The sequence below is a fragment of the Pezoporus wallicus genome, unplaced genomic scaffold (assembly GCF_028554395.1).
Source record: "Pezoporus wallicus isolate ANWC-B61680 ecotype Strahan unplaced genomic scaffold, APGP_CSIRO_Pwel_v1 contig_9942, whole genome shotgun sequence".
NCBI lineage: Eukaryota > Metazoa > Chordata > Aves > Psittaciformes > Psittacidae > Pezoporus > Pezoporus wallicus.
Genome location: NW_026641239.1, coordinates 646,644 through 673,256, shown reverse-complemented (window position 1 = coordinate 673,256; position 26,613 = coordinate 646,644). Strand labels below are relative to the sequence as shown.

Genomic DNA, 26,613 nt, shown 5'->3' with positions numbered 1-26,613 from the left:
CAAATAAAGCCCAGGCAGCTGTGGGGGGACGGCAGCGGGGGGGCTCCAGGCAAATGAGGCGGCAGCGCTGGCCGCGGGAGGAGCAGGGCGGCGTCGCCATCCTCCCCGCCCGGAGCGGGCTGCGCTGCGCCCTGCTCCCCGCCGCTCGTCACATGCCTCTTTGTTGGTTTCCATCTCCTTGCCCCTCCTGGGCTTTCCCCCCCCCTTCGCCATCGCCATCGCTCCGCCGGGGCAGCCGCTGCCCTGCCTCCACCCGCCCGCCCGCCCGCAGCCGGGGTGGGGTGGGGTGGCCCGGCCTGCAGCGCCGAGCTCTCCCCGGGCCCGCAGCCGGGCTGGGCTGGCGCGGAGCCGGCTGCAGTGCGAGCCGCCATGGCCGCCGAGGTGTCAATGTGCCTTTTTTGCTATCTTTTTTTTTTTTTTCGTTCTCCTTTTTTCTTTGGGTTTTTTTTTCCCTTTTTTTTTTTGTCTTTTTTTTTTCTTGGAGCAGATTTTGCTGCAGCTCGCTTTGGGTGGAGGCGTGGGGGTTTATTTCGGAGCTTCACAAGCCTGGCTATGCTCTATGTGAGGAGCTGCACCTCGTGCTCCACTGCAAACCCAAATTAGATGAGCTAGGAAAAGCCTGGCTTGAGCAACCACTGCAGAGGGCAGGACAGGGAGGAAAAGCAAACACTTAGAGAGAGGTGGCCTCCCCGGTCAGGCTATAGAGCAGGACCGTCCTGCGGACCCTGTGGGAGGGAGAAGGTAAGTGGCTGCTTGGCAGAGGCTGCCTGCGGGAGCGGCATGTGCGGGGCAGGGTGCGCCCTGCCCGCCTGTTCCTGCGGCTCAGGACCAGCCGCTCCGTGGCTCTGTGAAACCCGTGCTGCGGTATGTGCTGTTCTCCTGCGAGGGAGCAGGGTGCTGCCGCGAAGTAGGCACCGTTTCGCAACGACGCGAGGGCTTATGTTCATCTCTCCATCTCTTGTTTCCCCCCCCCCCCCACCCTCCCTTCTCGTTCCTCACCGGGTCAGGCTGTGTCGAGAACAAGCGACAAACCGTCCGCACAAACAGAACACGTTTCCATGGAAGGGAAAATAGATATATCTGTGTGTTTCCGCACTGTCAGGTTGGCTTTAAAACGCTGTGGTGCTGGGAGCCATGGCGGACCCTTTGCTCCGTCCCTGTGAGGCATGCCGTGACCGGCCAGACCGGCTGGGAACGCCTGGCCCTGATTCCTGCCACGGCTGCAACCGCTTGCCTGGTTTACAATGGCTCCAAACAATAATCTGCTGGTAAACTGGGACGAAGTGGTGACGTTTCTCTTAGCTAAACACCATTAAAATGCTCCTCTGCTGTTTCTCAATAGAGGTGAAAAGCAGTTTAGCTTCCTGGAAATGGCCGAAACAGGCGACGTGTAGATCAAAGTACAGCGTGGATCTGTTCTTGGTTTTGCAGGGGGGTTTTGAACTGGAGCAAAACCTGGTTTCTGCAGTTTGCATCGCAGTGAGTTAAGCCAGCACGTGAAGTCATTAAAAAGCAGATTTAAACAGCGTCATCAGCTGTTAGCTTGCCTGGGATTTAAAACTGATGTTTAAATAGATATTTGGATATGAGTAATAAGCTTCTTTTAAACCTTAACGTTGGTCTGGTTAACCCTGAAGCATACTGGCTTTGCCTGACGCAGGCTTTGAACCGATTCAGCCAGCCCATAATACTGTGGGAGCTCGGATAGCTTTGTCTGTACTTGCACCTCTCTGCGCATTTTTCCAGGACTGTGATCTTTGTCTGCAGTTAATCATTGCTCAGGATGGCCGGCCGTTCCCGATGGTAGAATCCATGAGCTGCTCCAGCTGGGAGAGGTCCTGACGCCCGCATACGTGCAGACCAGGGCCAGCAATGGCTGGGGCAGCAGGCGTCGTGCAGCGAGCGCGCCGTGCGGACCCAGTGAGTTGTGTGGGTCCTCAGCACGTCTGGAAATGGGGTTTGTGAGTCCGAGACGACAGTTTCTTTCCATTTTTCAGTTTCTAAATGACTGTAATGTTCAGCGTAGTTTAAAAGTCACTGAGGCATTCGAGACCGGTTGCACTCTCGGAGTGGGTGGTTTCATGGCTGAACCTTGTATCTGAAAAGCTGAATGTTCTGGTACAGCGTGTTTAGATCCCAGAAAGGTCAAACCAGACTTTCATACTTGGGTTAGACTGACCCTGGTTTACTGCATGAGACTCTTCAGAGAAAGAAAGAGATCTTTCAGGAGAAAGGGGAAAAAGCAAGGATTTTTTTCTCTCTGAACAGCTTGCGGTGACTCTGTGCACATTCCTGAAGCAAAGGGGTTTGTTCTTGCCCTCCCCTGCATTGTTGAGTGGAAGACTCTTTATGGTAATTATTTCAGTGTCTGTTATCAATATGAAGTGATTTAATTTCTTTGGCAAAGTGTTGCAACGAGAACAAATCAGATTGAGAGGCAAAGGGAAATCAGAAATATGCAGCTGTTCTGCCAAACAATGATCGTGACTGTTTACAGCCCTTTTAGAGTGGCTTGTACACAGAACCCTTTATAGCGAAGGTTTTCATGTCACAATCCACTGCTTGTGCAGGGAAACTAGATTTCTAGATTATAAAGGACAAAAGAGACCCAGGTTCATCTGGTCTGACTTCCTGCATTATGCAGGTCATTAGATCTTTGTGAATTTGTTGCTTTTTCTCAGTTGAAGGGATTTAACTACAGCATACCAGTGCCTTAGAAAACCATCAGGCTTCCATTTTAAAATGGGCTGCGAGAGAGTCAAATAAGAGTAAATTGTTTCTATCAAAAGCTGCCTGACAGACTGGAAATCAAAATACCTTTTTAAACGTGTCTAGTTTCTGCTCTCGGTTTCTGGATGTTGCTGTATCTCAGTCTGTTTGACGGAGGAATGCTCCCTTGCCAGATTTCCGTCCCTGTTGTAGCTGCGTACGGGTGGATCAACTGAGCATTTAACACTCCCCTTGCAGACTTGCAGAGCTCCCCCTCGGGTCCTTCTTCACTAATCCTATAATCCTTCCTATCGCCGTTCCCTTTGAACACTCCAGTTCTTTACTGTTCTGAGCTGGGCAGAAAGGGTTGGAGCGATCAATGGTAATGATACCAGCACCACCATCCCCCCCTGGCTGGAATGGCTCTGTTAGGCATGCAGGGATTACACCAGCCCATGGTCAGCTGGTTCCCAGCACGGCTGCTAAAATACTCTCAGATCTCCTTCTTGGGATGGCATCCCCATACCGTTGGTTTGTGCTCTTTGTCCTCCATCTGTGGCTTTACACTTGGCCATCTTGAAAAGGACAAGTCTTCAGACGGCTTGCAGCGCCCTTTTTGTTTTGTAAAATCCCCTCCTGCTGCCGTTGAGTGTCCCCTACAGACCTGGTTTTGTATTCCAGATAAACAACTGCTTCTGCCTCTGCTCTAGGAGTTCCTGGTTCTGGGTGTGTGCACACCTCAGCTGAGTCAATGTTGTGTCAGGAGAAGGTTGGGATGTACACCATGCTCTTGCCACATCCCAGTTTCATGGAAGAAAGCCCAGTTTAAGGAGCTGGAAGGGAGCCAGGAAGCACGCTGCAGGATTTGCCTTCCCCAGTGTCTATAACACAGCCATTAAAAAGTTCAGGGCCTAAAACAGGTAGTTACAGGACCCAGAAAAGAAAGGTGACAGCTGTGTTTTGAGGCCTGCCTGTTCAATGGATTTTAATCCATTGAATTATGCCACCTTAGTCTTTCATTCTCCTACTCACGTGAATGCTTCGCAGAGGTTGAAGCACAGCACATCAGCCCACTGGCAGAAATCTCCTACTAGTGCTATTACGATTTCCCACCAAACCTTGCAATATACAGCAGTTTCTCCCTCAGCAGCTGAAGTCACAAAGCTTTGTCTCCCATGTGTCCCTAAATACCCTCCGACAAATTTCCCAGCCCTGCCTGGCCTGTCTGGCAGAGTGAGGGGTAATGTTCCAGCTGGGAGCTCCACAGGGCCCAGCCAGGCAGCAGTGCTGCCCCTGGGCATGAGCCTTTTCCCAAACCCAGGTGGAGGCTCTCCTCTTTACTCTACTCAGCTGTTCATTCAGTACCTAAATACATTTGGGACTTCTTCCTCACTGCCAGATTTGATTGGGATTGGAGGAAGGAGCAGAAAAATCACATAGAACAACATAGTCACGTTAGACTTTTATTTTTAGGAAACCAGGCTAAGAATATCAGAGGAATATTGAGTAGGAATATGGACAGGGTATTTGCTTGTTCAGGGTTCTTTTTTTGCCATTAGATTTTTCATTTCTTCCTAAGAACAGCAGATGATCTGTCTGGGGAATTGCTCAGCCAAAATAAGCAACCTCCTGACAGGTTTCACCTGTGTCCCAGCATGCTCTGAGGATGCTTGGGATGTAAGTAAGCATTGAACAGTGACAGGGAATCACTAGTCTGCTGTGTCATTTGGCTGCCTCAATGCAGAGATGTGTGGTGATACCCAAGAGCGGAACAACCATTTATTCTGTTTAAGATCCATACAAATTTTGATGGGACACACTGGATATTTGCCAGGGCTGGGGCTCTTTTAGGCTTCTTTTTAAACTGTATCTGTTCATGTTATTTTAGTGCTATGACAAAGCCGCCTCTGTAAGATAGGTAGTGAGAGCTTTCAGAGATCTAATCATTCGGGAGCTATAAAGGAATAAAGAAGCTGTTTCAACACCTGACTTGCAGAATGTTTTGTGGTGCCTCTTGCCTATTGATATGCAGCTGCTACTGAAACACGATGATCCCCTCAGAATGTACAATGGGTTATTTTGTAGCATAATGCTCATAAAAATAATGACATAAATCAAGAAGGTTGGCAATTGTAATCAATGTTCTATAGCCATCCAATTACTAAACACTTCAGTTCAGTGCCTCGTGGCCTAACCAGTACAGTCTTACCAAAAGGAGTGAAAAGAATGTTCCATTTAATGAATCCGGGCACTCGCAGAGCTTGTATCAAAAGGAGATGAAGACAGAGGTAAGTAGTCTAAAAGGATATTTATGCATTAAAATGCTTGTGTATCTGGACACCTATTGTTAAACTGTCTCGATGTGATGGTAGCTGGAGACCAGGGAGCCTTTTTAACAGCACATTCAGGGAACATTCCGATTATAAGTGATAGGGTATAAAATGTTGCAGCCAGAAAAGCGATGACAGAGATCAACTGGAATGAGTTTAGCTTACAAATCAGAGCAGTTTGTTTTAACTGGTGTGGCGCAGACAGTGTACAACGCAAGGCCAAGCCAGTTTTGCCCTTGACATTGTTGCCATTGCTCTCAAATCTGCAGTTAAAGATCCTGATCTTGATTTATTTGCTGACAGCACGGTTGGGAGTGCCCCAGCTGCTCCACTAAGCCACGGGTTTCAGTGATGGGCCAGAATGTGCCGGATTAGTGAGTGCTGTGCCATCCATTGCTGCATAACAGCAGCTCCCAGTTGCTAAGCAGCTGCAGAGCCGGCTTTGCCTTCACTACCAATCAGCTGTACTATGGGAGCAACACGGGTTCCCCTTGAGCAGTGGAGAGGAGCCGGCAGCATGAAAAGGGAGCAGGAGCCATAGCAAAATCTTTCCCTTTATGACGGGCCCCTCGGCAAAGATGCTGGCACGAAGCAAAGGGACACTGGATGGCCCAGGAGCAGGGGGCGGCGGCGAGGGGAGGGAGAGCCAGCATATGTGCACAGCAGAGGCTACAAAGACAGCAGATCTGAGCAGAGCAGGGGGCACAAACCGGGGAGAAAGGAATGGGAGAGAGGCCAAATGCACAGTCTGGAATAGAAAAACCCCAGGAGGAGAGTGCGGCATATGGAGAGGGGAAAGAAAGCAGAACCTGCCTAGCCTGCGAATAATTGAATAGAAAATACAGGAAGAGAGGGAAGGAGCTTGATTCATTACTGCCCTTCAACTTGTGGAGAGAGCTACACCCAGGAAGAGGAGGTATGAACTACAACAGCATCTTTCATGTTTGGCAGTAAACTGTAGGTTTTACATTTCAACCCTTGCCATTCACAGTGTTCTCACTGCACAGCCTCTGCCTTTTGTTCACACTTGATTCCTGCAGGCTCTGTTCTTATCTTTGCTAGCTTCTAATTTATTTTCACACTTGCTTTAGCTTTTTTTGGGTGTTTCTTTTTTCTGAGGTAAGTCTTCAAATACCTTTTATTTAACTGTTTAACCTTCCAGAGGGCAGGCCATTGCTAATTTCTAACTGAAGTTATTCCCACCACATCCTCAAAGCTGTTGCTGCTTTTCTCCCCCCAACTCTCTTCCAGGAGCTGCTGATGGAGAACAGGGTTCCCTTTGCTTCCTGACACCTTCCCCTGCACATTGTCTTCCCTGTTGCTTGCACAGTGCCTGCCAGCAGGCCAGGAAGACTGCTAACAGCGTACAGGAAGTGGTCCCTGTGGCAGCAGATTATCACAGACGCCTGACATGTTGCATAAGGAGGGGGGGTAGAAATGTCACGAACGTCTGCGGGTGTTGTGACCAAAAGAGGTTCTGTTCCACCACTGCTCAGCTGCCCACATGAAAAAACACTTGAAGGTCTCAGCGCCTAACATGCAATTGGCTGCATAATAGGAAATGCCAGCACGTTTCTCTTCCTGCCTCATCCAGACACAGGATTGAGGGGCACATTTGGGCAGGAGGGTGGGGAGAGGAATGGAAGCTCGTGCAGCTGCTGCCCTGCTCTGCAGCCAGCCCTGTCTTGCCTGGAGGCCTGTAACTGAGAACTCGTTTCCCCAGTCCAAGATTGAGTCCTAAAAGGAAAACGGAGGTGCCCACCCAGATCTACAGTGGAAAGGGTTTCCTGTGGGCTCTCTGTGCGTATTCAAGCCAATGAAAAATTGACAGATACACAGCCACATGTGTGGAAGATTTTTGACTAAGGTGCTATATTTGTCTCCTTCCATTTGTCTGCAGTCCTGTATCTTTGAGCAGGCACTGTCTATAGACTCCTAAGGCTGTTAAAGATACAGGGGCACTGACATTTAACAAGCAGATTCAGCTGCGTTTTACATGGGGACATTTCTAACCTTATGAGAGATGTAAGTTTAATTAGAATGGTTTTCACCAGGAAATCTCCCCGCCTTAAGAAATCAGAGCTACTGTGTTAATACCAGTAAGCAACTGGGAACTTGACAGCGTTCCTGTTGTTACAATGAGAGTCAGGAAGGGTGAAACGTGTGTAGGAAGGGAGAAACACACAGGAAACATGCCATCAAGGACAGCGGTGTCGAGCTCCACAGGCAGCGTGCCAGCCCGTGTTCGGTGATGGCCTGTGGGCTGGGAGGTTGCTGCCCTCTACGTGCCTGTGCACACCAGATCACACCACCACAATTGCTCAAACACCCCCCCAACCTGCTCAAACAGCTCGCAACAGGGATCTGCAGCCAGGCCACTCTGCACCAACAGCCCGTCCAGCTCCCGTAAGTGTAGCACAGGCCAAAAATCACAGCTCTAAAGCAAACATGACACAACTACAACTGGGTTTATTGCCAGTTATTAATTAGCCTGCTCTGAGCACCTCTGGTTCTTTGCAGGGTTTGCTCTGCATGGGTTAGTGGCTACTCTCAGGTCTGAGATAGGCTCAGTCTGGGCCTGTCCTTTGTCTACTGATGCTCTGACAAGCTACAGACATGTCTGGCTCCTGCCAAACCTCCATCCCTATCTATGACTTCCAGACAGGCAACGACAGAGCTTCCCATTTAGCTCTCCCCATACATCTAGCACTCTACAAGAAGCAAGCATAAATTACAGTGTCTCCTATAGGCATATAAACAGAGGCTTTTATCTTCTCTTCAGTCTGTAGGAAGTTTGCACAAGTATCAGGTGGGAGGACACCAACTACACACATTAACTGCTCTTTAACATCAGTGCCATACACGGCAAAAGCCTGCCCCTATTTCATCCACAGCCCTTTTTCTTATGGCCTAGTTTGCTTCCTTTTTTCTCCTCCTGTGAATATTCCCAGTTTCCCCATGTTCTTGTCCTAAAGGTTTGAGAGCTTCCTGGGCCAGTTGCAAGAGTGATGGCTATTGTATAGCCAATGCAGCAGGGAAATGTTGATCAAAGCCTGACTCTCTAAATGGCTCTGAAACACATATGTTCAGGTTTCATTGTAGCTCAGACAGTGAGAAGCATATTTAGGAAGCCAAACCTGGGATCATTTAAGTCTGAGGTTCTCAAAAGCCTCCCCAAAACACAGCTCCACACGTTGCAGGTTTAGTGGAATCTACCAACCAGTTTTCATGGAACATAACCCAGATTTGGCCATCCACAGTGGAATCACCTACTCCACACTTACCCCTGCTGCATAAACTAAAGTAGCTGAACGTAGCTCCTGCTCTGCTGCTGTGGTCATCTTCATTAACATACACTCCTACTGGTTTCAGTCCTCCCTTGACTCTAAGCCACATGTACACGAAAACAAAATATCTCTCTCTCTACCAGGAATTACCTCCTTTGGGAATGGGAGAAGGGAAAAGTAATCTGAAGAAAGCAGATACTGCAAAGCATGCTCTGATTTTGGAGAAAACCTCTCTGTGCTTACTGGGTCAGGTGGAGCGTTAGGTAATGAAAGCACAGGAAGGCACAAGCCAGGGGGATTTTAGTGGTGTATACTAAAGCAATGGGTGAAAATACATTCTACTGCAAGGAAGGCTGTTTACAGCCCCTTTCCCTACGTTTCCCAAAATTACTTCCTGATGGGATTTATTCTCTGCTGCAGATCTGGATGCAGGAGAGCATCTGGTACTGATTAATTTCACACAGATCTGCAGCAGAGCCCTGTGCTCACACTCAGCCATTAGCAAGCCCATGCATCGCTCCTGAACCTGCTTCTTCTGACTGTTCCCATGGTAAAACCAAGCACGGCTCCCAACGCCAACACAGCCTGCAGAGCTCTTCTGAAACAAGGCAGTTTGAATCCCCCTCATTTCTCAGCACAGAGGTGGGGGATGAGATCCAGCATCTCTGTGATAGCTCTGCCAGCCTGTGTTGACAAATTCCTCCCCATCACTCAGTATAGCTGTGCCAGCACATCTGGGAGACACACACGTCGCCCAGATCCGTGGGGGCAGAGTTCTGGTGCCGTTGGCAGACACTTGCTTGTTCATTTCATGCTTTTCAGAGATCAGTCATCGTGTTTGATGTTCCAGAAAAACACAGGATCCTTGGCTTATCTTAACCTTGTGCTACCTATTTTTTACAACAGAATTTGGCTTGTGAATTTACACTTCAGTGACGAACAGCAACTTGAAACTGCCCCTAAGCCCCTGCTGTATCAGGCTGAGAGCTACCACATTGATTAACACACTCTTCACGTTTGTAAAGGGGTTATTTTTCTCTCCACAACTGTTGTTTCATTAGAAACTGAGTTGTTTCTAATGAAAAGTGAGGTTCAAAATACAGCATGCTGGCCACACATGTACCAAGTTGGCCACGTTTGGCCCACACAGTTGGCACCCTGATGTAAAGCATACCAGAGAAAATAACCCAAGAAACAGTATGTGCTCCCTGTAAATAGCTGCTCTCTTGGTAGTCGGTGTGTGGTTTATGAACAAATCTGCCCAAACTGCATCAAAGTGCCTGATTTTGCAGAGTTGTGTGTCTAATTTGGCTAACACCTTTGCTGCACACCGTTGTCCTGGTTTCTTTCATAGCCTTCTGAACCCAATGTTAGCACTGGGACAGGTTTTATGTAGAGTTTATTAAAAGATTTTTGCACTTTTTTAGTGCATGGGCCACCTGAGCCAAGTGAAACAGGAACTATGTTCCTAAGGCATGAAAAGGCAGAAAGGAAATTTTCTCCTTGAAATACAGTTTTTTCCACATGACTTAATAGTCTAGAAAGTTAATATTTTTCTGGCAGCACTTCCCACTGGGAGTAAAAAATATGGTTCCTACCCTGCCAAACAACAATGTCATCATGTTTTAGATTGGGTTAAACGTCTCAGAAACTGGCAGGTGTCACAGCCACCTTGCCTTCAGTGAAAAAGGCAATTGAGAGAGCCCTTATGAAACAAGGGATTTACATCAGTCAGGGCTACTACACAAAAAGCAGGCACATGGCAAGGTTTGAATAGATGGTGAATCATGTGGCCCAGGGGATTTTTCAGGGTGGGGGCGTGTGTGTAAAATACCAGGCCATGAGGACCAGATGGTAGAGCTCTGCATGTGCAAGAGGAACAGCAAGAAACGCTGCAGCAATGGATACTGAGAAGCAGCTGAAAGTCAAGGAGACCAGGAGCTTTGATTTTGGACAAAAGCTATTTCTAGTGCTGAGGGAAGGCCAAAGGAGCATTGGCACTGTGAGCAAAACACAGCTGAAAGGACAATTTTGTACAATTGTTCTGTAAACAAACTGAATTACCTTGAAAATATACCTTTGAGTTTATCATAGGCTTCTCCTCTTACACCGTCACCCACAACTTCTATGTGTGTGCAAGGTCAGTTCAGCTGTCCTACATGACAGCTTCCCCTTCTCTATCTGCGCTCCCTGTTCATGCTAAATGCTGTGGGGCAGAGGCTGTTCTTCAGTGGGGTCTGTGCACATCACAAACAATTGTTGCCCTTGTGTAACATCTTAATTTTATCAGAAAATCACTACTTACTTGATAAGTCCCATTCTTTAGGATCTGTCTTTCCTATTGTGAACTCTTCAGGGCATCATCTCTTGCTCTGTATGTACATGCTGCAGTGGGAATTCATGGCTGGAAACACAATATCAGTGGTAATGTTAAAAATAAATATTTAAGGCTCTGTCTTGTTATGCATGTTTTTAACTAAGTTTCTGAATATTTCCTTTTATATAAATGGGGCTAAACTATTGTTAAGTCTTTGTAAAGCAGGGTCTGTATTATCACAAGAAAATTCTGAAGAGTATTTAAAAAGCATAGTCCTCAAGACATTTAGGAAGAACAGGTCCCCATTCTTGTCTAGCTTATATTACTATATAAACTAATAATATGAGTATACAGCAGATGGCGTGTGCTGTTACTCCTCAGTTGCAATTGTGGCTACACAATTGTATCCGTATCAGTAGTCTGAGACCTTGCTGGCTAGCTAAAATTGTTGTATTTTCTGTCAGAAATATTACTGCAAGCCATGCTTCTTCACCTAAGGGCATGCACTATGGTAGAGCTTAAGTGACTGGAAACATAAAACTTCGACAGTACTCAGTTCCTCCAGACAGAAGAGAGCTACCCAGAATATTCTGTCAAATCTGGTAACATCTACTCTTTGTGTTTTTGAGAAATGGGAGCATCAACTTATTTCATCACCCTATATTGTAAAGAAGTCAGAGTTCCAATATTAAACCTAATAGAATCATAGAATGGTTAGGGTTGGAAAGGACCTTAAGATCATCCAGTTCCAACCCCACTGCCATGGGCAGGAACACCTCACACTAAACCATGGCACCCAAGGCTCTGTCCAACCTGGCCTTGAACACCACCAGGGATGGAGCATTCACAGCTTCCCTGGGCAACCTATTCCAGTGCCTCACCACCCTTACAGTAAGAACTTCCCCTGTTTAAGTTTTAACCCGTTACCCCTTGTCCTGTCACTACAGTCCCTAATGAAGAGTCCCTCCCCAGCATCCCTATAGCCCCCCTTCAGATACTGGAAGGCTGCTATGAGGTCTCCACGCAGCCTTCTCTTCTCCAGGCTGAACAGCCCCAACTTCCTCAGCCTGTCTTCATACAGGAGGTGCTCCAGTCCCCTGATCATCCTCATGGCCCTTCTCTGGACTTGTTCCAACAGTTCCATGTCCATCTGTGAGACTTTTCTGGGTGTCTTCATACTAACCTGAATTACCCATCAATACCATCTAGAGTGTCAAAGCATCTTTTAAAAAGCATACACTTCCAGCAGTTTTCCTAACCCTTCACTCCTTCCTATTATTTTCCTTGGCAGTAGAGAAGCAACCAATTGGTAACAGGATGGGAACACAGATATTTACCATACTCCATTAAAGTCTTGACTTTGGTAATGCTCACTGGAAATCTCTGTGTGCACATTGAGTCTTGCCCTGCAGATGTGTAAGCTTTCAGTGAAACAACTTGTGCCAAAATCAATACAGAGGCCAAAACAGAAGTAGTAGAAGGACACTTGTAATTAATAATGATTAGATTTGAATTTTACTAATTGAGGGTTGAATCTTCCTCCATTTAAATCAGTGGCAGAATTCCAGATCAGGTTTTACTTTTCCACAGTCAGCAACATACACTTAGCTCTTGCATGGGACTTTGTATGCCGGAAGCTCTGCATACCCATTAATTAAGTAACTGAGACACTGAAGTGCTGTGTTTCTTCACTACTAAGTTGACTCACCACAAATAAACCAGCCATTACTTTAAAACACTCTGGAGCGTTTTGCCTTGATTTTACAATCTACTCATTTTTAATTGTTTTGTCCCAAACCTGAAGGTGTACGAATCTGAAAGGTTTCCTGAACTATAAAATGTAAAAGGAGACAAAACTCTGAGAGATGTAAATATTGTTTTGTGAGACTTGCAAAAGAAAATCAAACCCCAAAAAGCAACACCACCAACCTAACGACGACCACAAAATACTTTTAACCCAACACTCCCCCCCCCCCAACACTCTTATGGCAATAATTGACTTGAAAGAAACCACCTGAATCACAGCACTCAGCTACAGGATGACACCTATCTGCTGATCACATCATACACAGCGTGATGCTGGGTTTGAGCCAGCTCCAAATAAGTTGTTTCAGGGTAAAAGAATCCTTTCCTGTCTGTTTCTGAATGCCCTCAGCCATTGCAGTCGACAGCAGCTGGCGGCTTTTGCTGTGTTCTAGATAACAGATACGAGATTCTGGTTCATAAAGCGTCTTTTTGACAGCTTGTGTATTCTATATGGTTGATTCAACGTTTTCCTTAGTAAAAGGGTTACTTGAATAGGTGTGAACCTGACTGCCTTTTACTGATGTTATCTGTGTTATTCGTTGGTTATTTCCACGTCCCTCCAACTTCCTATCGTGGAAATACCCTTTTTGTTTGCCCTCTGCACAAAGCAGCCTTGCCTTGGAAGAGATGCGGCGTGCGGCAGCGTTTGCGCTGGCTCTGGAAGGCCATCTAGTGACACAACCGTGCAGCAGGCAACGCAAACCTGCTGGAGCCGGCATCTCTTTCCCCTCAGCTGCATTCAGTGACCTTGCTCCACTCAAAGCGTTCCTTTGGGGGTTTCTTGCTATCCCCACAAGCGGCGTTTGAAAACGTTTAAGTGCCAGTTTGGATTTCTTAAGAGCTGGGGGGGGGGTGGTATTTGGGACGGAGCCACCGGTAAACCCTGCTAGGCCAGAAACACCCTGTTTTGTGCACTGGCACAAACACAGCATCACTCCCTGACCTCTGTATCAGAGCAAACTGTACCCGGCTGCTGTGGTCCCCGGCCTCCCGTGGTGCAGAACACCAGGCCGGTGCCTGGGGCCACCACGTTTGCAATTAAAATCAAAATGCCCGTTTGTTTTCATCTCTGCTCACCTTGGTGTGGGTGAATGAGCATTGAGCAGAGCTGTTGGTTCCCACTGGAGCAATAAAGGCTGTAGAAAACAAGCAGCAGGTCACCTCCAGTGCCAGCAACAAGATGGGTTTCAGGGGGTACCTCAGGGAGTCTCTGCCTGCTCCCACCATAGCTGGCACTGCACCCCTCAGCGTCAGGACTGGGATCTACCGCTGCAGAGGCTGAGGCTGGACCGAAGATGTTCCCTGGTGTAAAACAACATGGTGCTTGAGGTCCAGAAGGGCTCCATGGAGGAATAAATGAGGCTAGAGACTTGGTGCCACAGTTGCTATCCGGGGACGAGCACCCAAGAGTCCGCAACATGGCGGGCGGTGGGCAGCGCGGAGAAGACGTGGCCCAGCGGCCACGGTGTGTGGAGACCTCAGAGGCTCCGCAGGAGAATGGGGCGCGCAGCCCCCGAGGCTCTGAAGGGCGCTGAGGGCTCCTGTGGTGCCCACCGGGGCTGCCCCGCCTCCGCGCCAGGGCCCGCAGGGAGCTCTCAGGCCTTCAGGCCCCGGGGCTGTGCGGGCTGAGGCGGCGGCGGGGCCCTGAGGGGCCGGCGCCCGGGGCAGGACCAATCCCCAGCGGGGCGCGGGCGGTGCCTGCCCGCCCCAGGGCGCTGAGGAGGAGGAGGAGGAGGCGGAGGGGAAGCCGCGTACCCGGCCCCGCTCCGCTCCATGGAGGCGGCCAACGGGGCCGGGCCCGCGGGCTCGGCGGGGGGCTCCCGCGGCAGCGCGGCCGCCCCGTCGGGCAGGAAGGAGGTGAAGGTGGTGATCGTGGGGGACGGCGGCTGCGGGAAGACTTCGCTGCTGATGGTGTACGCCAAGGGCGCCTTCCCTGAGGTGAGCGGGCAGCCCCGCCGCCGGGCCCGGGATGGACGCGGGGCGAGGGGCTGGGGACCGGCCGAGGCGCGTGCTTGTCCCTGAGTAGAGCGGCTTCTCCTCCCTTTGCAGCAATACGCGCCGTCCGTCTTCGAGAAGTACACTACCAGCGTTACGGTGGGCAAGAAGGAGGTCACCCTAAAGCTGTACGACACCGCAGGTGAGGCGGTTTCACATCGCGCTTCCCATTTCCCCCATCCCAGCAGGATGAGGAGGCAGTTTCTGGGAAGGGGCAGTGCTGCGGCATTGGCCTGGGCCTGAGCCCAAACCGAGCCCTTCAGCTAAATAAGCAGAACCTGCTTTTACCGGTGTAAAGTGTTGCTCCTGTGATCGCGTCCCTGTTTGTGTGCCAGCAGCTTTTGTGGTGTCCGCTTAAACCAGGCTGGAAGGCGAAGGCTGTAAAGCTGACCGTGTTTTCAACTTGCTTTTCTACAGGCGTACTTTTAGCATAATACCACAGTTAAACCTGCTGGAGAGTAAAGTACAAACCAAACAACAACCGTTACCTGCTGCATGCAGAAGTGTGCCTCCCAGAAAAAAAGGGGTTGCTTGTCTAAAGGCAGCTCTAGCCAGGGACACATTCATTAACGTAACAACCCTGTTTATTAAGAAAAATAACAACCATATCTGAAGGCATTAAACCCCAGCTCCCAGCTGCAAAGCATAATACAATCAACCAGGAAAGTATTTTAATCTTCTGCCACATGTGATCAGATGGGGAAGGAGGAAAAAGGCTGGTTTGTGTTCAAAAGGCCGCAGCAGTAAAAGTCACTTGAAACTGGTGGTAAATTCAGTTGGGTTCATGTCAGAAAGTTGTGAAACGGTTTGTGTTCAACTTCATTCAAAGTTCCTATCCAGCTGCCCTCCTAAATGAACCCTAACACTGACATGTGCTCCCTTTCAGTGGAGTGTAAGTCATCGGTTTCAGTTCAAGGCTGTGGAGTTGTTACAGATTTACACCAAGACAAACACAAACTGAGTGCAGTCCGTGTTCATTTCTAACAGTAGTAAAGCACACTTACCTTCTTGTGTGTTGTACATATCTGAATAGTTTCGAATCTGAAAGTGAATTTTATTGCTGATCTTTACTGTGGTAGAGTAAGATCCTAAGCACCCATTTTGCCAGTGCATCTTCTTGTGTGAATGTTGCTGTTCTCGTGTCCAGTGTTTTTGATAATGTAGTTTCTACTGAATGGCAAGGCTTTTGTGTTGGAAAAGAGAAGGGCTGAAATCTACTGTGAGCAACCAGAGAGGGATTTCCTTAATACAGCATGTTGGCACAAAGGACTTGCCACAGTGACGTTGCTGAGTTCTTGTGTTTGCTCTCTGTCAGTGTGGAATTCTTCCCTGTCACGCAGTACTTGACACTTGGCCGCCTCTCATTTAAAATCACCGTGCTTCCGCTTCTGACATTTGCCTTTGGAGTCTCTTCCAGGCTCCAAGGAACATGGGCTGGATCCAGAAGTGGCGGTAGGTCGGGCAGGTTCAGTGTTGCAGCACTGACCTCTCGCAAGCCTGACGTAAGAGCCCAGCTCCTTGCGTCAGGCAGAGTTTAGCCCTGCCTAACTGCTTTCCATCCCTCATCTGGAAACCCTGAAACCAACATGTTTCACCACCCAAAAGGGTGTCATTGCCACCAGGTGACAAGTTGCTAGAGGCTGCTGACACTTGCCTCCTCCCTTCCTGTCAAGTTCCCTTTTGCTTTGCATGAGACACATCAAGATTATCAGGTGCAAAGAAAGGGGGGACATCGCCACCTTAGTTGAGGCATTTGCTTGGGAGGAGGAAAGACTTGGATTTTGTTTCTGTTTCAAAGTTAAGAGTTTCCATTTCTTGCTGTGCTCGATAAAGGCAAAGGCATTGAAAGGCAAATGAAGTGACGTAGCTTTATGTTACAGGCCTGCCATACTCTGTAATTCAAGCAGCTTTTCATCCTCTTTCTGAAGCTGTCAGACTAGAGGAAGAACTCACTTAAGCACACATTTTAATCCCATCCTATTTTTAATAACACAAAACTGATGCTGAGTTCCTTACGGCTTAGACTAGGACCAAGAGTTGTGTCCTGTCCTCAAAGCTCAAATAGTGCAGTAAGAGAAGAGCAAGGAGAGCGTCCAGTTCAGGAAACAAGAGCTCCTATCCCTCTGCCCCATGGATGCAGCATGGGAGATACAGTTTTGGAGTCGGTGTTCCACGACGTTGTCTTGCTTCTGTCGTATCATGCACCAACAGCTCATTCAATTCCTCTTTCAGCTGGGGGATGATGCTCTGGGGTGGGTGCAAAGCACAAAATGTAGCTTAAAGAGGAGTCTAAACATACAACTTACTACAGGAAGTACCGTGGTTTAACAGTGCAGCATATCACCCGTATTTTGTGAATCATCTTTGGACTTACGGAGCTGTTTGAGTTGGTCTTGCTCTTTAAAACATGCTTGTGTTTTGCTTCTCAGTCTGAAGGGTTCCAAATCATTCAACTATAAAATCACTGAAATCGGATCAAAAGGATGTAAAATCCTTTCTGAGGGGAAGGGCTTCAGCAAAGTGCCATGTAGCAGTGCAGAGAGGGCAACGCTGTTCTATAAAGTCACTACATCTTCATGAAGCACCCACTGCAGAAAGGACTTTGATATTTTTAGGATCTTGCTAGGAGCAACACCAGAGAGTTGCATGCACTTCAGCATCAGAAGAAAGTAAAGGACAGGTGCAGTTAATAGGTTAGTCTAAAATACGCTAGAGTACCAACAAATGAAGTTAATAAGTTAGTCTAAAATATACTGGAATAACATTTTTGGTGAGACTTTTCTACTATGCTGCTCTGTCTTCCGCATCAGACACCTCTTGCTATTGCAGGAAGTTGGTGGCATACATATGCAACGCGTAAAGGCTTTGTAACATCACTTGTCTCATCTGCAACCAGGCTTTGCAGCTGCTTATTCAGTTAAAAGTTTCCATTTCTTGCTGTGCTCAATAGAAGCAAAGGCATTGAAAGGCAAATTAACTACTAAGGGAGATGCTTTAGCTGCAGTTCAGTCACAAGGTTCAATTTCTGATGGTGTTCAGCACAGGACTTACTCAGACCAAAGAAAAGAGCTCAGCTGGGGAGGAAGCAATGCCTCATCATTGTGGGTGCTGACTCTGACTGCCAGGAAGCACACTCCAGTGGGGTTTTTCAGGTCTGTAATGACACATGCACAGCACTCTGGGGCCTTACAAGACATTCTAGAAGCCAGTATATGCAAGAATAACTTTCCTTAACTTTGAGAGTGTACCTGAAGAATACAGCCCCAACTTCTTAACTGAAGTGTTCGCTCCACACCCAAAATACACTCCTCTGGTTTTATTCTTGCCAAAAATGACTGTTTCCCATTTCTTTTTTGAACTGAGTAGTGAAAAATACATAGCTGGCAAGCTTATAACCATGGTATTCCCATGGAGCCTGCAGAATTAACAATCCAAAGAGAACTGGGTGCATTTCTGTGTGCCTCTGAGGGCTCAACATTGCACAGTTTCATGTCAGTCCTAAACCATGAGTGTGGAGTGTTACAGACAACACATGGCCATGCATAGGAAGCGGTCAGGTGTACGGGACAGGGTGGCAGGATATTACATTCTTCCTTACCCCCGGCAATTGGTGGCAACGCGCAGCACTCTTGCATGTACTGGTAGGTTCCTAGGCTTGCAAGTCTTGACTTCACCATTTACCCTCTCCTGTCGGGGTGCTGAGCTCCCTTATGGATTGAGCAACACACAGCCTAGCACTTCTTTGGTACTAAATTGCTGAAGGGGTGAGGAAGAGCAGACAGAGGCGAACATGAGATGCACGAGATGGAGACTTGTGGTTTCACTTCTTCTCCCATTCAACTTCAACCACCTCCTGAGCCCCCACCCCACCACAGGGCCTGACTGCATTATGTGGGTTGTGCAGCATGCACAGAGCCATGCAGGAGTGTGATCTCTGCAAAGAATTAACCAATTGTAGATTAATTCAGCTGGATGGGGTTTTCTCTTTAAAAGAAAACACCAAACATGGTCTCTGATGCTACAATGAATTGAGGAAAGCAAAGGAGAGTCACAGCTATGCTCACACAGAGGGATACATTTAACCAGTTCTTCCACAGCATGCTTTTTGTTAATTGGGGAAAGAAAACAGCTACCTGTGCTTGAGGGAGCACACTTGGGAGCTTTGCACACACAGTCAGTTACTGCTTAGATTCAGCCCTGTTCCTTCATTGTCAAACTCTTCCAGCAGAAGACCTAAATCTGTGCCAAATTAGCTCTGACCACAGACTGAGCAGCTTTACAGAGAAAAAGTCTCCCGGGCCCTTTCTTGCATTTCATCAGCAGCACTTAAGGGCAGGGGGTGAAAGGGATTGTTTTCAGTGAGAGGGATGTCGATGTTTAGACACAGCTTGATCTGGGTCCTGTTACATCCTCAGCAGCTGAGGAACTGCATCTGAGCTCTTAAATAGCTTCCTCTCCTTCCAAGTGGGCACCACAATCATCTATCCATAATACAAGTTAAGCAATTACCACCTAACCTTCCCCCTGTGGTCTCTGCACTCTACCTTGTTCTGTGCTCTGTACTTGAAATTCCGAATGTACATGGAGGTGCATTTTACACACCAGCATTTCCTGATGCGTGTATCTCCTCAGTTTGCTTAAAAAGAAGATAATTGCACAGCTGGTTTGAACATGAAGGTGCAGTTCACTGAGGCATAGTTAGTTTTTGGCTTGCAATACAGCATATTTGTGTCACATCACTGAAAACACCTCTTCTGTTAATCCTGGCCAGAGTATTAACATAGCTGTATGTTCTGATTCCAAGCAAACATGTTTCTTCCAAGGGGACAGTGCTGTCTGTCTCACAAATGGCGAGCAATAACTTGGAGGTCCTTGTGATTTTAAAAGGTACATTGGTAGAAGCTGAGGGGCATGAACTTGAACAGGGAAAATCATACAGAACACATAGCACTAGAGGAAGTCTGTGGCACCCGATGCATTTAAAGGATTATCAGCAACAAAATGGTAAATCAGCTGCAAACAAGTAGGTGGATTGAAGAGAATAAGAAGGGCTGAACAGTACAGTCTTTGCTCTGAATGTTTCTACAACATGGATAATATTGTCAATTGTCTATTATTTCTGGATTAAACCTTGAGGGATCAATCCTTCTTTGTTCTGCACCTTGCCTACAGAACACATTGCTCTTGCAGAAGCTCAAATGTGAAGTAGTCCAAACCTAAGATTTCTGGTTTACAAACACCTCAGGCAAACTGAGTAATGGCTTGGTCAGTAGGGATTGCCTTGTAATAACCAGTACCTCAATCCATCATTTAAATGAAGGAGGGGATCAAAATAGTGTAGAATTATTGGCTTTGCGCTATCTGCAATCCTTCAGTTTGCAGCTGGAGACAAGCACGTTGGCCAGAGTAATGGGTATGTGACTGGGCAAGGAATAATTCATATAAAGTTGGGGGCACGCTGGAATTTTCAGCATCCCTTCATTTGAAATGCCAATACAAAGATTTGAGATGTGTAACTTCCCTGTAGGGCAGTTTCTAGGCTGTGTGTTCACTGTGGTGATTGAGGGAGGGAATAGCAATCCCAGTTCTTGTTTTGGAGTTCTGGCGCATCACAGAGACATACCTGATTACAAGGGTAGCATTCAGATGGCAAATAGATCTACAGACTGCTTAAGTCACAGTGTCTTCCTGAAGTCTCTGAAGAAAATCCACGTGTAAAAGACTGTGGATTTTTTCATGAGCTGGCAGCTTTATCTGGCAATTATTTCTTTCTTAATCTCTCAGAGCAAGATACCTTCAGATCTCAGTGTGGTGATTACTGCTAAGTCATCTGTACAGCGAGGGGAAGAGTATGGGTCTGAAGCAAATTAGCTTCCTCATCAGATCATGTGCTAGAATAGCCCTAATCAGACAAATCCTCTCCTTTTCCAGAATTCAGAGCATCCCTAAGCTCTGCTGTGTAGTCCTGGCTTCACAGACCAGTTAAGCCTGGCTCCTGTTGCAGCATGTTGAGCAGTAGTGCTGCTTCCTCTCAGCTCACTGGGCTGGGAAAAGTAAGTTTGCCACTAAGGGTTTTACTTCAGCATTTGTGTCTAGCAAACATGGTGTTTCTTCTCCTCACAGCATCATGTGTGCAAATGATATATTAGGGAGGACAAAGTCACTGCCAAATTGCAAATGTTTTAATCGATAACTGTCAAATTCCTCTTACTGATCCTGCTTGTGAGCAGCCACTTGGCACTCGGCGGTTGGAACTGCTTTGAAGTACTTAGCAGGCTTTTTATTCTAACTTGCCAAGGACATGCTTTATTTCCTAAGGCATCGCTTTTGTCAGTGAAGGGGAATCTCCTGCATGTCACAGAATCGATAGGGTTGGAAGGGGCCTCTGGAGATCAGCTAGTCCAACCCTGTGCTGAGGGAAGGTGTTTTACAAGAATGGAAAACCTGCAGTCTCTGCAATTACAGTCTCATTATTCTTGATCTCAAGTATGTATCTTTACCTATTCCCATCATATGGCTCGTTAAGGACAGAGATTTTTTTCTATCCAAAACATTCTCTGTGTTCCAGGGCAGGAGGACTACGATCGGCTCCGACCCCTTTCCTACCAGAACACCAACGTTGTGTTGATTTGCTACGATGTGATGAACCCCACTAGCTACGATAACGTGGCAGCCAAGGTAAGAGGCTTTTGTAATTGCTTCAACCTTTTAAATTAATTGCATAGGCCTGATACAGGACAAGAGGTCAGATTAAAACAGCCAGTGCTTTTAGTGTCCTGGACCCTGGGCATGTGGATGCACTCACCACACACTGAGCTGCAGGGTCACAGAGCTCACACCTGGAGCTCAGAACTGGGATTCTGCAGTACACCAACAAGTACACCAGTGGTGAAATCACAGCTTTATCCGTTCCATCTGTATTGATGCCACACAACCAGCACTGCACACAAGCAGTTTAGATTCCATCCCATGCACGCTTAGCTACAGCACAGAGATGTAAGCAACCCCTTGTCTGTACTGGGATTTCTGTAATTCCCCAAAGTAGAAATTAGTGCCCCTGTACATGACACCAGCAAAACAAAGCAAGACTTGGCCCAAATTCTGCTCTTAAATATGACTAATAGGAGCTCTTCTGAACTTAAACAGATGTTAAATAAGCACTTTGGTATAATAAAAGATGCCACCTATATTTTAGAAAGCAACTGACTTTGGGTAGGACTTTTACATGTTTGTAGAATGTAAATAGCATGTGTTGGGTCCCTGCCACTACCTGAACAGCTTCCAAAACACTGAGATTGCAACATACAATAAACGTCCCTTGGCTTTATTATTTTCATTTGAAGCAAGAAAGAAGACAGCTGTAAAGTCTTTGTCTTTCTACCATCAGTGGTACCCTGAAGTGAATCACTTCTGCCGCGGTGTCCCGCTCGTGCTGATCGGCTGCAAGACAGACCTTCGCAAAGACAAGGAACTGCTGCGCAAGCTCAGGGCTTCCAAGCAGGAACCCATTACTTACAACCAGGTCAGTACAAGTGCGCTTAAAATGGTGTTCTCTTTGCAAGAGATGAAGCACAGTTACACTTCAATAGCATCGTTCCTCACAAGTAGAGTCACAGGTATTCCAGAATTAGATGCTCACAGCATCCAGATAAAGGAATTACTGACAGCACTAAGAGGGGTTTCTGGAAGTTGTTTCTGGAAGTGGCCAAATCACCACTCATTTTTAGTACCAAAGTTAAGAGAAGTTGAAGAGTGTTTTGCATATGTTGGGGTGTCTGAAAGGACACTACTGGCTACTCCTTCTATGCTCTTTACATCTCCTTGTTTCCTTTCACAGCTGGGTTATTACTGCTACAGATTTTTAAGCCTTGATGAGTTTGTTGGACTCCCTTCATGATTTTTATGAGCATACATTGCTCCTATGATTCGTACTTTGATCAGGATTGTGATAAAGAATGGAGATGCCAGGATACAGGCTACAGAATTAAAAACACTTCTGGAAAAAAAGTTTTGCAAACCCTATTTAAAAATAAATCCTTTCAAGGACAATAGCAACAACATCTGCAAGGCTTCTCTAATGTAAGAGGCTTTTCTTTAAAGTGATCCTAAAAATACCTACATATTATCAAATGTTTTCAATTTAAGTATTCTGAAGCACTGTTACATCACTGACATGGCTGTCCTAAGTACAGGAGAAACAGTGATGGAACAGCTTGTTCCATGTCACATGGGCCCTTTCAGCTCATCTCCTACCTTGTTTAAACAACAAAGCTATCTTCTCCTCTCATCTCATCTCAAAGAGCAGCAGCTTCCAAACTGCTCGAGACGCAAGTCCAGGGAACAAGGTTAACTGCAACGAGACCTTGATTGAATCGCTGCTTTTTCTAAGCAGCATGAAAAGAAACTGCAATTGCATCACCACTAAAGTACATGGGGACATTCAGCTTGTCTTCCTTGCACTCAAGATGAGATGCCCATCTTGTTGCTTTGTGAACAGCTGCTCCCTCATTTGCGTTATTAACTCACATCACCCTCACGTGTGAGGCTGAGGACAAGCAACAGACACTTTAGGCAAGTCTTCTGGGGCCTCATGCGATCAAATCCCAGGGCCCACAAGATGTACAAACTTATCTCCTATGTGAACCCTCCCACTTGGTTTTTCTCCCCTTAAATATACACTACCTCAGTCTTTTACAGCTGGTGGCATCTTGAGTCATGCAAAGGGATGCTTCCAGTGCCAGGCCCAGAGGAGCTGAACAGTATCTGCCAGCACTGCAGCTTGTGAACCACTGGAAGGAAACAAACTTCACTTAAATACGATGAAGAAAAACTCCCCTATGGAACCCTGAGTGCTCAAGTGACCCCACTCCCAGGGCTTATAATGAATAAATACAGAGTTTGTGAGCTGTGGGTTGCAGACCTGAAATTCCCACTCTAAGGCTCATAAGCATTCAGAAGTGGGGGCTGACTGCAATGACAAAAGGATCACAAGCAAAGTAAGAAGCCATTGTCTTACATCTGTGCTGATTTCACACTCCAGGATTGCATGCAAGTGTTTCAGATTCTGGCCTGTTCCCATTGCATGCACTGGGGTGAGGTTGAGAAATGCTATAAAGACACCCATTTACATATATGAGGATTTTGGCTGAGCTCTTGTGATGCTCCAAAGCCAAAGCTGGGGTTCTTGCAATTGCACCAGCAAAGAAGGCAAGACATTGGTCTACATTCAGCTCTTGCATGTGACACTCATTACTAAAGGTGACATCACATAACAGTTAAGGTCAGGCCTGAAGAAACATTGCTGTGCAGACATCTTATCCTCACGAGTATCTACCTCAGCATTTCTTTTAAACAGATTTAACACTGAGAATGTTTTTACACTATCAGCAGTCTGTATCTTAGTCTCTAATGCACTGAACTTAGGCCAGGCTCTGGATCAACACAGGGGGGGGAAAAATGGTTCATTTAACAGTGCCTCAGTTTATTACCAATGCCACTTACACTCTTAATATTATACTTAGAGGCAGCTTCTTTCTTCCCGAGCTCATGGTATGATGTACAAAATAACCCCCTTTCATTCCCACCTCATATCCCTTCTCTCATACATTGGCTTTACATCTTCTCTTACCTTTTGTGCTCTGCAGGGGGAAGCCGCCTGTCAGCAGATTCACGCAGAAATTTACCTGGAGTGCTCAGCCAAGTGTCGGGAAAACATCGAAAACGTTTTTAAAGAAGCCACCACCATTGCACTGAACACCCTGAAAAAAGCCAAGAGGCAAAAGAACCAGCGAGTGTGCTCGGTGTTATGATCCGGACAGTAGGAGAGCACTGACTGCACCACAGCCGAGCCATTCAGGTTTAGAAACAGTCCGACGTTAAAGGCTGGGGTTTTAATCACACGTTTATGTTTCTAGAACAATTTTTATATTCAATTTTAATTATTTTTACTATTTTTGCACTTTTGTGGCACTGCTCTCACCAGCTTTTCAAAGCTCTTCATCCAGTTTAACTGATGCAGTGTGCCTTTGTCCACCTGGCTTTTGCTCCTGACTGCAGCCAACCACTAGTCAGGTCTTGGACTCGCTATTTCAATTGCAATGAAAAGCAACTGCTAGTGTGTGAGTTAATCAGGGGGGTGGTTTTAACTCTGCAAAATAATTGTGCCATGTTTTAGCTACAATTTACTGTCTTTTCCAAGGAGAAAAGCCACATCTTTTAGAAGTGATGCTAGAGCAGCTCTGATGATAAAGAGATGAAGTTCTGTCTTAACTTTTTGATGGAGCATCCACTACTCACCTGTGCTGCTGGGCCAGCTTTACAGAGCTGCACCCTGAGAGGTCTCCTTACAAGACCTGCTGCTGCAATGGAAAGTGGCATTTACCAGTGGAGATGCACTGGTTGCTCCAGTTCAGAAATGGAATATCGTGGAAAATAATTTACAGTTAGAATTGGTCTAAGCAGCTATTTTATAATGTAAAGTTAGTTTTACAGTAAACTTGCATAGCTTATTTAATACATCACAGATGAAAATACTGGTGCATTCTATGAGAAATACTTAACTCATGTTTGTTACCTGGTGAAATCTCTCCTGCTGTAAATTAAACTTTTCCCTTTTGTGATGAAGTTGGTGTTTAAGGAGGAGGGATGGTCCCACTGCACAACCTCGTGTATGTACCTCAGACCTCCTGGTTCTTTTGCACATCCCATGCAGTGAGAGCTCATAATTTCAGGAGCAATCACTGTTTTATAACCACCATAAACCAAACCTGCGAGGGGGAAGGAGGTTTCTGCAGTACAGGTGTTGCTGAAAGATAAGGTCAACTACATCCCATCCTAAGGGAAAATGCATAGGATTCATGGAAAGGTGATAAAGCTTTTGGCAAAAGGTTGTAAGTGGTGCATGCCAGGAGTCTATTATTAAACATTACACATAGAGCCTGGTAACTGTCTATCAGAGCTCATGCAGCTTTATCCTCTGCTGGGTACAAGACCAGCTGGTGAAAAACTGGTTTGGAGCGAAGCATCATTAGTGTTTTAAATACAGGATAAAGAGATCTTGATCCTTGAAATCTTACTCTTTCTTTTTTGTCCCCTCTCCTTCTCCAGCTTCTTTTTAATCAATTAATTCATTGAATTAATGAATCCCTATTAGCCTAAAATGGAAAATTAAAAACTAAGAAGTTTGCAGACATCTTTGATTATACAAAAATAATGAAGAGTTGTACATTACAGCCACTAGAAGAGATCTGTCAGTAAAAGACAAAGAACCACTCCTCACCTTACCCAGCTGAAACTGAAACATGAACGTGCAGGAAGTGAATGTGTTTACCCTCAGCTCCATGGAGAGAAGCTTTCTTGCTCTTTTAATCCGAGTTTCTCGTGCTGCAGAACTCGTTACTCACCACGAGCAGAGCTGCCCATCCCTGCAGGTCCACTGCTCCGATCCAGCAGGTTCCAGCATCACTCTCAAAATAAAACAATTTACAGTTCATAAATGGAGAGTTCAAAGGATGAAACAAACCCCAGACTCACGGGGTATGCAGAAGTCAGAAGGTAACATAGCAAGATACAGCCCAACTAGCGTGACAGTTGTTCAAAGTATGCAAACTGCCTTTCATTATCTCATTTCAATATTGTTCATGCCCACAGGACAGCGACATTGTCATTTTGCTGCCTTGCAGCAAGAGAACTGTTGAAACCAGTTCAAGCCTGTGGTGTGGATGTGTTTCTTCAGGAGCACACTTGCTGGGAGGACATCACTCTGGGATCACATTCTGCCAAAGCGTGTGCCCGGTACGGCCTTTGTGCTAGCTCAAAGGCAGGGTTTACAGTTGGGAAGAACACTGCCTAAAGCAGCTCACAATACTGAGCTGGCCTTAGGAGGTACAGATGTTGCAGCACCCAAAACGAGCTGATTTGGATGAGTAAGTTCAAGCAGCACAAGGAGCTCAGCAGGATGCCAGTACATAATGTACTGGCAGTACTTAACGCCATCCTCCTGAACGAGTCTTTACATTCTCTTAATTACTGGTACAAGTGCAGCATCTAAAGGCAGTATTTAGTATTTCTGCTGAGCCTGTCCCCCACCTTTCCAGAACAGTGTCTGAAAAACCAACCCAAAGGGCAAAGTGTGTTATTAAAAAGGGGCTGAAGCAGCTGTATATTGAAT

At 46.6% G+C, this 26,613-nt stretch overlaps 1 protein-coding gene and 1 long non-coding RNA gene across 2 annotated transcripts; both read left to right on the top strand.

Moving 5' to 3' along the window:
* The first annotated feature begins 14,201 nt into the window (after positions 1–14,201).
* RHOF (ras homolog family member F, filopodia associated) lies at positions 14,202–25,063 on the top strand. The gene is made up of 5 exons (XM_057422664.1): positions 14,202–14,387; positions 14,499–14,586; positions 21,013–21,122; positions 21,832–21,966; positions 24,089–25,063. The coding sequence occupies exons 1-5, from the start codon at positions 14,223–14,225 to the stop codon at positions 24,251–24,253; spliced, it is 663 nt and encodes a 220-aa protein (XP_057278647.1). The 5' UTR covers positions 14,202–14,222; the 3' UTR covers positions 24,254–25,063.
* A 15-nt stretch (positions 25,064–25,078) lies between these two features.
* On the top strand, positions 25,079–26,601 carry LOC130606375 (uncharacterized). Its single transcript, XR_008973967.1, has 2 exons — positions 25,079–25,997; positions 26,094–26,601. It is a non-coding gene; the product is annotated as an uncharacterized LOC130606375 (long non-coding RNA).
* The last annotated feature ends 12 nt before the right edge of the window (positions 26,602–26,613 follow it).

Bases quoted from the DNA above. Each gene is read 5' to 3' on its own strand.
- RHOF (XM_057422664.1), top strand. From the start codon at position 14,223: ATGGAGGCGGCCAACGGGGCCGGGCCCGCGGGCTCGGCGGGGGGCTCC. The intron at 21,123-21,831 runs GTAAGAGGCTTT...TTCTACCATCAG, and splicing joins ACGATAACGTGGCAGCCAAG to TGGTACCCTGAAGTGAATCA. The intron at 21,967-24,088 runs GTCAGTACAAGT...TGTGCTCTGCAG, and splicing joins AACCCATTACTTACAACCAG to GGGGAAGCCGCCTGTCAGCA.